Genomic DNA, 13,531 nt, shown 5'->3' on the forward strand with positions numbered 1-13,531 from the left:
ACCCAACAAAAGCGAAACGGGCCATGAATGTGGAGGCCTGGGAATATCAATCCTTTTTTTTGACTGGTTGATTTGATATATATACTATATGGCTCTGGTTTCACAGCAAAGTTATGATTTTCCGTTTTCCATTATGTAACCATTCCTTCTCTTTCGCGTGGCATAGTGTTACCTTCTTTGCGATTATATAATCATTACAATGAGGCCAACACTCCTTGCATTAACATGACATCATTACTGATGAGCTTATTCAAAAGTAAGTAGTTGTCCCTACGGCTGACATTTCAAATTGGCAACTATCATTCCGGCAATCGCTTTCATACAAATCTACTAGTTCAGAATAAATGAACGTTGTGCATAATCTACAATAAAATAAATTACAATAAAACCGAACAGCAATATGTGCAATCAATTACATACGGCCGTGCAATGTAAAGAATACATGAATACCAGTGCCTGGAACCAATCAAATTTTTCTTAAAAAGTTGTCAAAATTCTTTTACCAGAGAACAACATTTCGACCTTCAAAATGACTATTAACTGTCAGTGACGAAATATGTTAAACTGGAGTAAATAAATAGCCTAATTTGAGTAAATAGAAATTATCAATAATAAAACCCATACTTTCATAAACACTAAATTAAATACCGAAATTTTAATGTTCAACAATAAAAAAAAAAATACAAACAATTTGAAGGGTGGCCTATAGCACATATGTTTCCCACCCCATTAAATTCGCGCGTGATATAAGTTTGAAACATATCTCTCAAACAATACCGTCAGAACCCAGCTGAACCTGAGCCTCAAAATAGACTTCTTGAAAGTCGTAACGATGTGTTAACATTTCAATAAAACTTCACGCCAGTTCTGTAAACTACATAATCATAATATTTGTGTGGAATGCAAACACACATGGACACAAAAATACGTCAATCCTGGTAATTGTCAAGCAATTAACGAAGACAAGTAGCAGCAAATAAACTGCACGTATACAAATTGTATCAACGACAATGATATATATATGTAAGCGTTTATATATATATATATATATATATATATATATATATATATATATATATATTTATATATATATATATATAATAATATATATATATATATATATATATATACACACGTCTAGATAAGCAGCTTTCTGTGAATGCTTATCAAACGACTGATATCGTGCCTACGAGTATATTAAAAGTATATGCATGAAGTTGACATCAACGTCTTCTCTGTGACCACCCCTTGTTAAAAAGGTATATGGCTTAAAGAAATATATACATATATAAGTGTGTGTGTGTATGTATGTGTGTATATATATGTATATATATATCTAATATATATATATGATATATAATATATATATAATATATAATACATATATATATATTATATATATTATATATAGATATATATATATATATATATATATGTCCTTTATAGTGTTAGTCAAATCACTGTGCGGACCAAAAGAGTTGGAAGACCTAGACTTACGTGGATGAAAACAAGGAAAACGCAGTACGGAGATGAGTGGAGACTTGGGGGGGGTGGGTTGCCCCATGGAAAAATAAAAATCCTCTAATTACAATCGTTATTCTCTTAGCAAGAGTGGGGAACTAATATTCAGAAGTTTATGAAAAATGCAAAAGTATCGCCTTATAGCGTTAGTTTCCTATAGTCTACCACTCTCTTTGTGACGCTGCATTTTCCAGCTCGTTGCTGTCAGACCATGATCTAGTAGCTAAGAAGCGTTGTCAAGTATCTCACCAATTCATTCCCAAAAGAATTAAAAAAAAAAAAAAAAAGCCTCTTTTCTTTCTCTTTCATTTTTATTTCCCTTTAAATCTGGGAGGGAATTTTACTTATAGATGCAAGGGGGGCGTGGAGAGAAGGGCCATCTCTTAGACGGGGGGTGATAATAAAATGGTTGAGAACCACTGGTATCGACAATAGGAGCTGCAAGAAAGAAAACTCAAAAGCTGAAATATATACTGGACGTTGAATCAGGAAAATATTCAAAGTCTCGAGTCACTACAGAACTGAACCACTACCACTACCGTTACGCAACTGCCTAAGGACCTTGTGACACAGCTGTAGTGTGCTCTCAATTTCTTCCTTTTATATATAAAAAAGAATAACCTCCTTATCTCGAATTACCACGCGACACAATTCCTGTTTGAGAACAGACAGGAGGCAATGGAGGTCTGTAACACGAGATACTATAAATGAAGATACTGGTAATCAGTTACATAACGGCCATCTCGGCAGATAAACTGGAACTTTTCAGTCTACTTTGAAAACAATCTAATCTTTCTTACGATGCTCTTGATGATGTACTTAAGAACAAAGCAAGGTTTTGGTAACAATAATAAGCATGCGGCTTTTAATTCAACAACTTCCAAATTATCGAAGTACAACTGTTAAAATGTCAAAACCTATGGGTACGATTAAATGTTTAAATTTTTGTCTTCGGTGATACCAGTCAAGGTCTAAACCAGTACATACAAATTACTGCCTGAATTCCAAAATACGGTCTACAAAAAGAGCTAAACTCTTATAAATACTGAGAACATTTCTTTTAATATTCAACGAAACTTTAGAAGGTCACGCAAACCGAAACTGTCCTAGTGGACACAAGAAAATATATAACCCGAACGAATAAGAAATAGAGAAGGTACAGGACAAAATTTATAGATTTACCAGAACAAAACCTGAATACACTACTAAAACGTGTGCTGTTCAACAAACACACATATACACACACACACACACACCCTCAAAACCTTTTGATAGATGAATAAAACGTTGCCATATTCTGTTGCCTGAAGAGGAGGTTTGGTGTGTGTGTGTGTGTGTGTGTGTGTGTGTGTGTGTGTGTGTGTGTGTGTGTGTGTGTGTGTGTGTGTGTTATATATATATATATATATATATATATATATATATATATATATATATATATATAATATATATATATAACTTGATCACGAAATATATAAAACGTGATGCTATGTATATACAAAGGTAATGCCACGTGCTTTCCTTTTCCTCCGTGGGCCCATTACCATATAAACTATATATATATATATATTATTATATATAAATATATATATATATGTATATATTATCATACATAGATAATATATTATATTAGATATATATATATATATATATATGATAGGTAGTATATATATAATGGTAATGCCACGGAGGAAAATGAAAGCACGTGGCATTACCTTGGGACTAAAATATGTAATCTTGAGTACCATGAAAATAAATGTACTACAATCGAGTAAATTGCATGTAACTAAATTTTCCAAAATAATTTGACGATATAGTCAAGAACACCTATTATAACGTTCAATTAAAGGAAAATGGGTCAATGGATATAATATAATTTTCCAAGTGGGTTTTCAAGCCCTGTTCCGCTTTGGAAAAAAAAATAAGTATGCAGGTAATGTTTAAATACCGAACAACTGTACTTTGAAAATATGATGGCTAAAATCATCCCAAGAATAGTATAATAATATATAATATCCCAGGTTAAGAAAGTAGTTTATTTAAATATGGTTAGATACCTAAAAGTATATATGCAAGAACCAAACAACATAAAACTGCAGACTCAAAAGGTCTTACAAATGCCTTGGCAATCCACTGGCTCAACTCTGCTCACAGAAGTTACTGAGAAAAGGCCGACACAGGCATTCATGTCGATGACTTTGTCCAGAGAAGCATCCTCAAATCTATTTCAATGACTTGTAAAAGGATCTGTATTCCAGTGGCCTGTTTATATACTCTTTTCTTGATGCCGATTCATTTGAGGTCTAGAAGCTAACCGCGTACGGATTGTATGCCCCGTATATATCCGATGCATCTATCTTCATATCATGGTTAGCCCGTAGACACAGACAGACAAAAGTGCCAAAACCAAATTGTTAATTTTTCCCTTTTCCTCCGTGTCTTGATAAATGTTTTATCTTTATCATGTGCTAACTTTCGTGATATTTATACAGACAGATATACATACATACATTTACATATACAAATACACAATATATATATATATATATATATATATATATATATATATATATATATATATATATATATATATATAATGTATGTGTGTGTGTGTCCCACACATAAGCGCACTCGCGCACACACACACACACACACACACACACACATATATATATATATATATATATATATATATATATATATATATATATATATATATATATATATATACATATGAGTAGAACTCGTTATTGTCACCTTGCTCTTAAATATCTTAGGTTCCATTAAGCAATACTGAAAGCAGACCGTCGATACAAAGAAAAACGAACTATTACAGTATCGCTATCGACAAAGTAGGACCGAACTTCTCAAGGATGGCAGCTCATTAGCAGCATCCAGGGTTCTTTATGATGGAAAATATTAAAAACACCCCAGAACTGACCACATAAAGTAATTCGCACCAGCTCTTCCAAGTGAGACTCGAATTATTACCGATTCTCCACAAAACCTTCGACAGCAGAATGCAGTACCGCCGTTAATAAGCTTGTTCCAGACGTTTCTTAGCAAGATCTTAAAATTTGGATACTTCCTGGGAAGATTATGCTGAGCTGCTCCAGATGAAGGACCTGCCTCATCGCACGCAACTGGCTCATTTTCGTTCCAGCCCCACACCAAAAATTAAATCTACTTAGTCTCATGGAAATGGAATTTCCAAGGATGCATTCACCACGAATACGATATTTGATCGCAAAAGTCTCACTTCCAATGTCAATCTAATACTTTCCAGGACAGGCAAATCGCAGCAAGGAGAGTCTTTCGCCATTGTTTTTCCAAAAGATCGGAAACGATGCAATTTGTGGTAGTATTTTGATAACTGGTTGGTCGCACGCAATACCTCTGGTATTCGAGAACAACAGACAAGAACAAAACTGCTTGCAATGACCCACCCCAGCAACATTGACATTATGCCGTAGAGAGAAATCCGCTTCATAACATACAAGAGAACCAAAACAGATCTATTTATAAATTCTGAGTATAAACCTTCTTTCAACAAATCAATTTAACATTTGGACTCTCCTCAAAATAGGCTGTGGTGGTAGTGTTCGTAAGTCTGGACGAGAAAAGCAATGCAAGACACAGGGCAAGAAATGCAATTCATACAAATTTCCCAATCATTTTAGCAAAGTTTACTGAGAGGGAATAGGTCAAAAAGCCAAGATTAGTTTTTTCAAGCAAAACATACAAATGCCTATTCAGAACATGGCCCCTGACAGTGGCGGAGGTGTCAGAGCTATATGAACAAACAAATTACAGCTGTTTGGACCACGATCAACTGACTTACTACTCCTATTCAAGCCAAGTTAACATTACTTGGTTACTTCAAAGCAACTTCTGTTCTGATGATACATTTGTGAAGACTAAGGTTCTATTTTTCGAGGAATCACACGATATTCTAGGCTTTAAGTAATGACGGTTTTGCTTTATATATTCTTCGAATTCTTATTCAGTACTTGAAATCAATATCAACCTATCTCTGTCATGATAGAGATAAGGCGATTGGCTTGACCATTTGATATCAGTTGATACTGACTATTATAAATATTTCGGCAGAATTCTGTTTCTGTACTTAGAATAACTTTCTGATTATGAAGTTTTGCCAATTACACACGCATGACTCTTTGTATACCAGTAAATATTAAGCCAAAATTACAACACAATGCTACAGAATTCACTATACCAAAGGAATACCTTAAACCAAACTGAAATCATAACTGATGAGTGCATTTCACCCACTATCCAAATCCCTTAACAAACCTACTGGAGAGAGAGAGAGAGAGAGAGAGAGAGAGAGAGAGAGAGAGAGAGAGAGAGAATAACAAGGTGTGATCCTACCTCCAGCTTACTCGAGGTGCGTGTTAAAATCTATGGTCCAATAATGGGTTGTTTCTCCAACGAAAATTAAAATAAATACGCTATATTTTAGAAATAATTGTTCTGTACTCTTTAACATGCACATTATGTTTAGTATTTTCATTCTAATAAATAAATCATAAATATCCTATCCTAAAATTCCTTTATCTTTAACTTACGCGAAACACCTTTTACAGGCCTTTTTAGGCTTTTCCATAGGCCTTTCCTACCGCCCTAAAAAGAACAGCAGCAGCAAGAACAACAAAAACAACAACAACAACAAAGTAGTTTGCAGGCTTACTCCCCAAGTAAGCAAAAATGTTGAAGGAGTGGTATGCCAAGAGCAAGACGAAGCTTGGGACAAGATCCAATGTTATATTTTCCTCCATAATTTCCTGCTTGTTGTCACCATGAATCTTCTCCATCTGGCCGGCCACGATTCGAGCCAGAGCCTTTGGTCTATTACACCCAAGTATATAGAATAGGGAGTCTTCCTTATTCTATATACTTTGGTTACGGCGACTTGACCTTTCAGCTGTAAGCTGACATCGACTCTACTCTACACATTCCTGTCAAAATCAAACTCTTTACTTTAAACCAATGTCAAAATGTTTCCCACCATAATAGCTTACTGATAAGTTCGTAAAAGCTAACGATAAAGATTCGTCCCTTACATACAAGTGGCTTTTATTTTTTCATAAAGATATCAAGCCACAAATATCAACGATGTATTCATAATATCTACAATTAACGTAACCATTCCATTGTATATACTCTTGCCGAATTCCAGGTTCTGTTTAGGATCTCCAAGATATTACCGACTGTTAAGTTTATAACACTTAGTTAAAAATTATGAAATATGAAATATTGTCGCTTATAAGCAAGCCGTTGGCTTTTATTTTCCACATTCACAAACATTAAGTCACCGACATCGCTTTGTATCAAACTCATTATACCTTCGAAATCAGTGACACCCAATGGGGAACGTGGGTCTTTGGTTTTGAAGCATTAAACAGTCTACTCGACCATTTAACCACCAAGACAAAGATGAATACGATGATATCGACTCTCCTGTACACATTCCTGTCAAATCCAAATTCTGTACTTAGAACTGATATCACTCCATCTCTATTATGATGACTAATTAGTAAGCTTACTGTAACACTTAGATAATTATGAAGTTATATTAGTTATACACATGTGGCTTTCATCATTCATAATCACAAATAATAAACCACAAATATTACTTAATACCGAAGTCACTAAACTTTAGGAATAACTTACACCGTGGGTTAAATATAATTTATTAGTGCGGCTTCCCCATCCAGGATCAAAACTTGGGCATGTTGTCTAACTAGTGAAACCCAGTTTTCTCGACCGTTTAGCTTTAAGTTAATATCGATTCTGCTGTAAATATTTGCTGTTGAATTCAGGATCTGTGCCAGCAATCGATATCAACACGTCTCCAATATGACAAGTGACTGGCAAGTTTGTAACCCCTGGCTAATTATGAAGCTTGAAGCTCATAACACCTGACGTCTTGTTAAATCTCTCATGAGAGCTAACATTCCTATCGACTCTCTCACTGCAACTAAACCAAAAGTCAAGGTTCCAATCATGGCTGGAGCAGATGCACTTATCCAGTAGAATTCCCTTCAATGTAAATTATTCCTCTGGTGTAGTGAATCGGATATTACATGATATTGGAGACAATATTTGAACATAAAAAAAGACACGTGAATAAGTGACAAAACTTTTTAATTAACTGTGAAGGTGGAAATGAGCTGATATCAAATCAAAGTACACCAACAGAAATGTATAGCCCTGTAACTAAACCAAAGGTCCAGGAGTGCTTAATATTTGTGTGTATAAAATAAAGTCACGTGAGTAAATGTTGAACTTCATATTTAGCCAAATGTTTCAAAGTCAGCAATCAGCAGTTATACTGGTACTGGGATGATATCAATTCCAAGCACATAAATTCCAGCCAGCTGACCTGAGTCAATTTTCACAAATAAAGCCACAAATATATCTTTTTACATCGAATTCAATACACCCTGGGAATACCTTACACCCAAGGGGAATTATAAATTTGAGGTGTATCTGCTCCAGCCGAGATGTGAACCTGGGCCTTTGCATTAGTTACAGTGATAGACAGAAGACTCAACCTTTTAGCTACCAAGAGAGATTTAAGTTGATACTGACCTTGCTCTACACCCTCTTTCAAATTCAGGTCATGAGCAGCTGTACACAGTCATGTCAAATTAAGGCTAAATATGAAGTTGTGTAACTTTCACACGTAACTTTATTTTATAACACGTAAATACTAAGAGAACCTGGACCTTGCTTTATATTAATAAATATAAATAAATATATAATATATATATATCATATATATATATATATATATAATATATTTATATATATATATATATATATATATATATATATCTATATATACATACATATATATATATGTATAACTGAATCACGAAAGTTAGGAACGTGATAAATCCATAAATAAAGATAAATGCCACGAAGGAAAAATAAACGAAGGAGTCTGCAAGATCTTTCGACTTAAAAAGTCCTTTACTGAGCAGATACTGACAATGTAATGTGGATAGTATTGTCCTTTTTAAGATCGGTCAAACTTTTCTTATAGCGAGCAGGGAAGTTACTTTCATGCTTAACATTGGCAGCTCCGTAAACAATACCTTTAATCATGTCAACATGATTTTGAGGAAGATCACAAATTAATTGGATTGATAGTTCAGTAATTGCATGGTCAAGAGATGTCTTATCACGAAATCTTTTAGAATCTGCTTTAATACAACTTACTTTTCATTGTAATTTCAATGTTAGTCGTGGCCTTTTTCATTTAGACCCTTGTATCTGTAACATGTTTAAGAATGACCTCAAAGATATAATTACTGACTTAAATAAAAATCAGTTGCCTTAGAGTTATTAAATTTTGTTGTAATGTATGTCTGTCATGTTTTGTGAATATGGTTTTGTTTACCAAGTTCCGAATAGCTGTCACCTATAATCCTTTAATTGTCTGGAGATTGTATCTGAGATGATTGTCTTAAACTTTTAATTGCACCCATTGTTTATGCTTGTTTGGGAAGGTTTCTTATCTTCCAGGTGTGTCGGATTCTAGGTACTAATCCCTTTATAATCCCTATCTGTCAGTTATACGAACCTTCTTGTATTGTTTTTTCTCGTATTTTTGTCAGTATCTGCTCAGTAAAGGACTTTTAAAGTCGAAAGATCTTGCAGACTCCTTCGTTTATTTTTCCTTCGTGGCATTTATCTTTATATATATATATATATAGTATATATATATTATATATATATATATTATATATATTATATATATATAATATACAGATAGATAGATGTATTTGGCATTTGGATGAGGTAAACAAAAAGTAAATTTAATAGTTTTATTCCAATAGTAATGCACATTTCACAGTCACATCTTTTGCAACACAAATTTAACTAATGACAATTCAATTAAAAACTGACTAGAGGCCTTCATAACTATACTGAAATTTTAAAACATCGTCTGAAAGCAATGAAGCCAAATGACCTCTTACATAAGGACACACTGATCTTATGAGAAAGGAAATCTTTTGTCTCCTACTGCCTAATAGGAACTGGGACAAGCTTGTATGCAAAAGCATCTCCTGAAAATCCATTCTGAGCAAGCTCAACAGCATCAATTCCTTCTAAATTCTCATTGGTGACAAAAAGTGAGCCTGAGATGATTTCATTATTCAATCTAGATGATGACTGCGATGAGCTGCTAAAACCACTTACAGCACCACCTGCACTGACAGAACCTCCTACAGTGCTAGAACCGATGGAAGAACCCACTTGATTCTGAAGGTTATTGGCGTTATTTTGAAATGTGAGAGAGGCTTGTCCAGTCTGACCAGCAGTGGATGAAGCTGAGAATCCACTAGACTGTAAAGATGCAAGCTGACCCCCCCGACTGAACGCTTGTTCCCGAGCTGAAAGTGTTTTTTGCTGAGAGTCCACCGGACTGTGCGGATGCAAGTTGACTAGACTGAGCGCTGCTTCCTGAACTGAAAGTGTTTCTTGATGATGAGGAATGGAAAACAGGAGAACCTTGTTGAATGTCACTGTGTCCTGCAATGGATGAGGACTTTGAAGAACCGCTTAGTGTTGCAGAAGAACTGGCACTTGATCCAGAGCCACTAGTGGACCCTGTCTGACTGAAGAATCCTGATGAACCAGTCTGTGCTTGGTTCCTAGAAGCAGAACCACCTACATTTGAAGAAGAGCTAAACTGGCCCCTGGATGAATCACCACTGAATGAGAGTCCACTAGTCTGGGAACCCTGTGATCCTTGGCTATTAACTGCCCCCAAAAGAGCACCACTCGCTCCAGTTCCACTTGACCCCCTGCTAAATGAGGAAGTTTGGGCACCTGCTTGACTGCCACTGCTGAAGCGAGAGCTCTGAGCACCTGTATTGCTGGCAAAAGAAGTTGAGCCCTGGTTGTTTTGGCTTCCTCTAGAGCTGCCACTAAAAGAAGAGCTCTGTGATCCTTGGGCACTGACAGAGGCACCACTAGAGCCTACATTACCGCTGAAAGATGTTGACTGCAGGTTGTTTTGACTGCCACTGGAACTACCAATGAAAGCAGAGCCTTGTGATCCGGAGGCAATGCTGCTAAGTGCACCCTGTGAAGCAGAGTTACTGCCAAAAGATCCTGATCCTCGGGTGCCTTGACTTCCACTGGAAACAACTGCACTGAAAGAGCCTTGTGATCCCGAGGAAACACTGTTCGATGAAACACGGGAAGCTGAGTTACCACTGAAGGATGCTGAACCACGGTTGTTTTGACTTCCAATGAACGAGCTCTGCAATCCAGAGGATGCACCAGCAGCTGAACCACGGGTACCCAAGCTACCACTGAAGGATGCTGAACCTCTGCTACCTTGGCTTCCAACAGAGCCAGCACTAAAAGAACCTTGAGATCCTGAAGACACACTGCCAGAAGAAAGAGAAGCAGAGTTACCACTGAATGATGCTGAACCACGATTATTTTGATTTCCAATAAAGGAGCCCTGCAGTCCAGAAGATATACCAGCAGCTGAACCACGGGAGCTTGAACTACTGCCGAAGGATGATGAACTTTGTGAACCTGACTGAGATCCTCTTAAGCCTACACTGCCAAATGATGACCCACTGACTGACTGTCCAGCACCTGCACCTGCACCAAAGCTGGATGCAGACTGTCCAGCACCTGCACCAAAGCTGGATGCAGACTGTCCAGCACCTGCACCTGCACCAAAGCTGTCAGCACCGCCACTGTCCAGCACCTGGCACCAGCTGCAGCTGCACCAAAGCTGGATGCAGACTGTCCAGCACCTGCACCTGCACCAAAGCTGGAGGCAGACTGTCCAGCACCAGCAGCTGCACCAAAACTGGATGCAGACTGTCCAGCACCTGCAGCTGCACCAAAGCTGGATGCAGAGTTACTTTGGGAAAAAGAGGCAGCAGAGGATCCAATTGCACCAGAACTTGAGCCACTGAATCTTGAGCCAGAGGAACTTCCACTAGATGCACTTGATCCAAACCTTGCAGAAGAATCAGCACCTGTAAAGGCTCCTTGGCTAGAGAAGGAATCAATGGGTTGAGAGTAACCAGCGCGATAATTCACCTCAGCCTGGAAGCCTGTCTGACCATCAGCACGATAATTGACAGTTCTCAACGATCCATCAGGCTGAACAAGGGAGTATGAACCAACCAAGACACCATTATCCAGAGTTTCTTCGTGTTGTTTCTCGTCGCCTGTCTCATCATCCTTCACTGCATATTTATAATTGAAGGAAAGATTGGGGTCGATATCCTGGAGTTTTGTAATACCAGGCGCCTCCTGAGAAATCTGTAAGCCTGAGAACCGGGATACATCCGTTTGTGGAAGTGACAAAGCCAAAGTTGTTGCAAGGGCAACTGTCAGTGCCTGAAAAGAAGAAAGAGCACTAAAAATAAAATTGCACTTGGTGATACATACAGTATAACATATATCAAAATAATAATGATTAATGTAAATATAAACGACTATATCAGCAATGATACCGTTTCTCAACCTATATGCATAAATGGTTCAAGTTCTTTACCTGTAGGAGGACCATCTTGGAGTGCCAGTGACGGTGAAATGTGAAAACGGAAGGTGTTCGTCGCGCTTTTATACCACTGGAAGTTCGTCATAACAGGAAGAACCGGCTTATGCATTATCACTTTTCACTCCTGGCTTTGATGACATGAGTAGACACACATCCGAACGGGACCATTTATGCTAACTGTTCCTTTGCTGTTACCAATACGCAGCTAAACAACTGGTCAAATACTCAAAAGTGAACAGTCAAAATTAACAATAGTTCACCGACTATAACGGGTTCCAAAAAATAATAGGAATTTCCTTTCGCAGATGATAATTCTAACCTAGTTTTGTTCTGTTATTTCCTCTTTTTTTTTTTTTTACTGAAGTCTTCGTCAATATCGCACCAATCTCAGAACTGCCTTGGCAGAGAGTATTAAGTCTCTTTAAAACTTCTGGAAACATGATAATTAAAAAAAACATATTTCGAAAATATATTTAATTTTATGACAAAAATCTGAAAATTTAAGAAAAACTTAAACGTTTTCTTTAAAATAATAATAATTGAAAAAGCGCCTCACTTCACCAAATACGTTGACATAAAGAAAAATGTTGTTTTGAGATCTAGGTTCAATCATGGCATCCTCTCAAATCTAAAGAATGCGAACGACAATTTTCTCGTCTGATGGGCGACACATGCCATAAAAAACAAGAGCAATCTGCCAGTGCATAAATAGTTCTGTTTTTCTTTTTTATACGAACAAATCGATGAAGTTACACTCTAATGCCTTTAACCAGGCCAGGAAAAAATAAAAAAAGAAACGTATGTATTATATATATATATATATATATATATATATATATATAGGGTATATATATATATATATATATAATGACAGTTTCAGCACTTCAGTCTGTCTAAAGCAGGGAAAAATACGAGGGGCTTAAGCACAAGCTGGACATCCTCTGCTTCGTGTTAAACTATATATGATCTACACAAAACTTCCAATAACACTTGGAGGTCTAGGAAAAGCAATGATTGGTAACAGTAAAGGAAGAAGCAATGCCAATTTTTATAGTCACTCTTCCTCTGATAATTAAATCTTATGTATCAGTATGTTTAGCGAGTGTTTAGAAGGGTGGCCACCAACCAACGAATGCCGGCTTATCAAATAAGCTTCTATGACCTATAAGATCGACGAGGAAGGCAACCTATTAAATAAGGCCTAAACACTATCCTAACTGATATATGTAGATGTATATAGTACTATAGTTTATATATAGATATATCTATATATATAGTATAGTATATAATTATATATAAATAAGATATTATATCTATATATACATATATTATATATATAGAGATAATTAATATATAGATATATTATAATTATATATACATATATATATAATATATATATAATAGATATTATATATATATATATATATAAGTATAAATTAA

General features: G+C 36.1%; 1 protein-coding gene across 3 annotated transcripts; it reads right to left on the reverse strand.

Moving 5' to 3' along the window:
- Nucleotides 1-9,363: 9,363 nt before the first annotated feature.
- On the reverse strand, nucleotides 9,364-12,240 carry LOC135222914 (secreted protein C-like). 3 transcript variants are annotated; one of them, XM_064261344.1, is made up of 3 exons: nucleotides 12,086-12,240; nucleotides 11,340-11,928; nucleotides 9,364-11,241 (listed from the first exon to the last, which is right to left on the reverse strand). In XM_064261344.1, the coding sequence occupies exons 1-3, from the start codon at nucleotides 12,098-12,100 to the stop codon at nucleotides 9,896-9,898; spliced, it is 1,950 nt and encodes a 649-aa protein (XP_064117414.1). In that variant the 5' UTR covers nucleotides 12,101-12,240; the 3' UTR covers nucleotides 9,364-9,895. The 3 variants fall into 3 exon arrangements, with proteins under 3 accessions (XP_064117414.1, XP_064117413.1, XP_064117412.1); XM_064261343.1 differs by having other exon boundaries at nucleotides 11,334-11,928; XM_064261342.1 differs by having other exon boundaries at nucleotides 9,364-11,247; nucleotides 11,307-11,928.
- Nucleotides 12,241-13,531: the final 1,291 nt, after the last annotated feature.

This window comes from Macrobrachium nipponense, chromosome 8 (assembly GCF_015104395.2).
Source record: "Macrobrachium nipponense isolate FS-2020 chromosome 8, ASM1510439v2, whole genome shotgun sequence".
NCBI classification, from domain to species: domain Eukaryota; kingdom Metazoa; phylum Arthropoda; class Malacostraca; order Decapoda; family Palaemonidae; genus Macrobrachium; species Macrobrachium nipponense.

Excerpts from the sequence above, each read along its gene's own strand:
- LOC135222914 (XM_064261342.1), bottom strand. Across the intron at positions 11,248-11,306 it reads ACAGTCTGCATCCAGCTTTG|GTGCAGGTGCTGGACAGTCT; the intron begins GTGCAGCTGCAG and ends GCTTTGGTGCAG.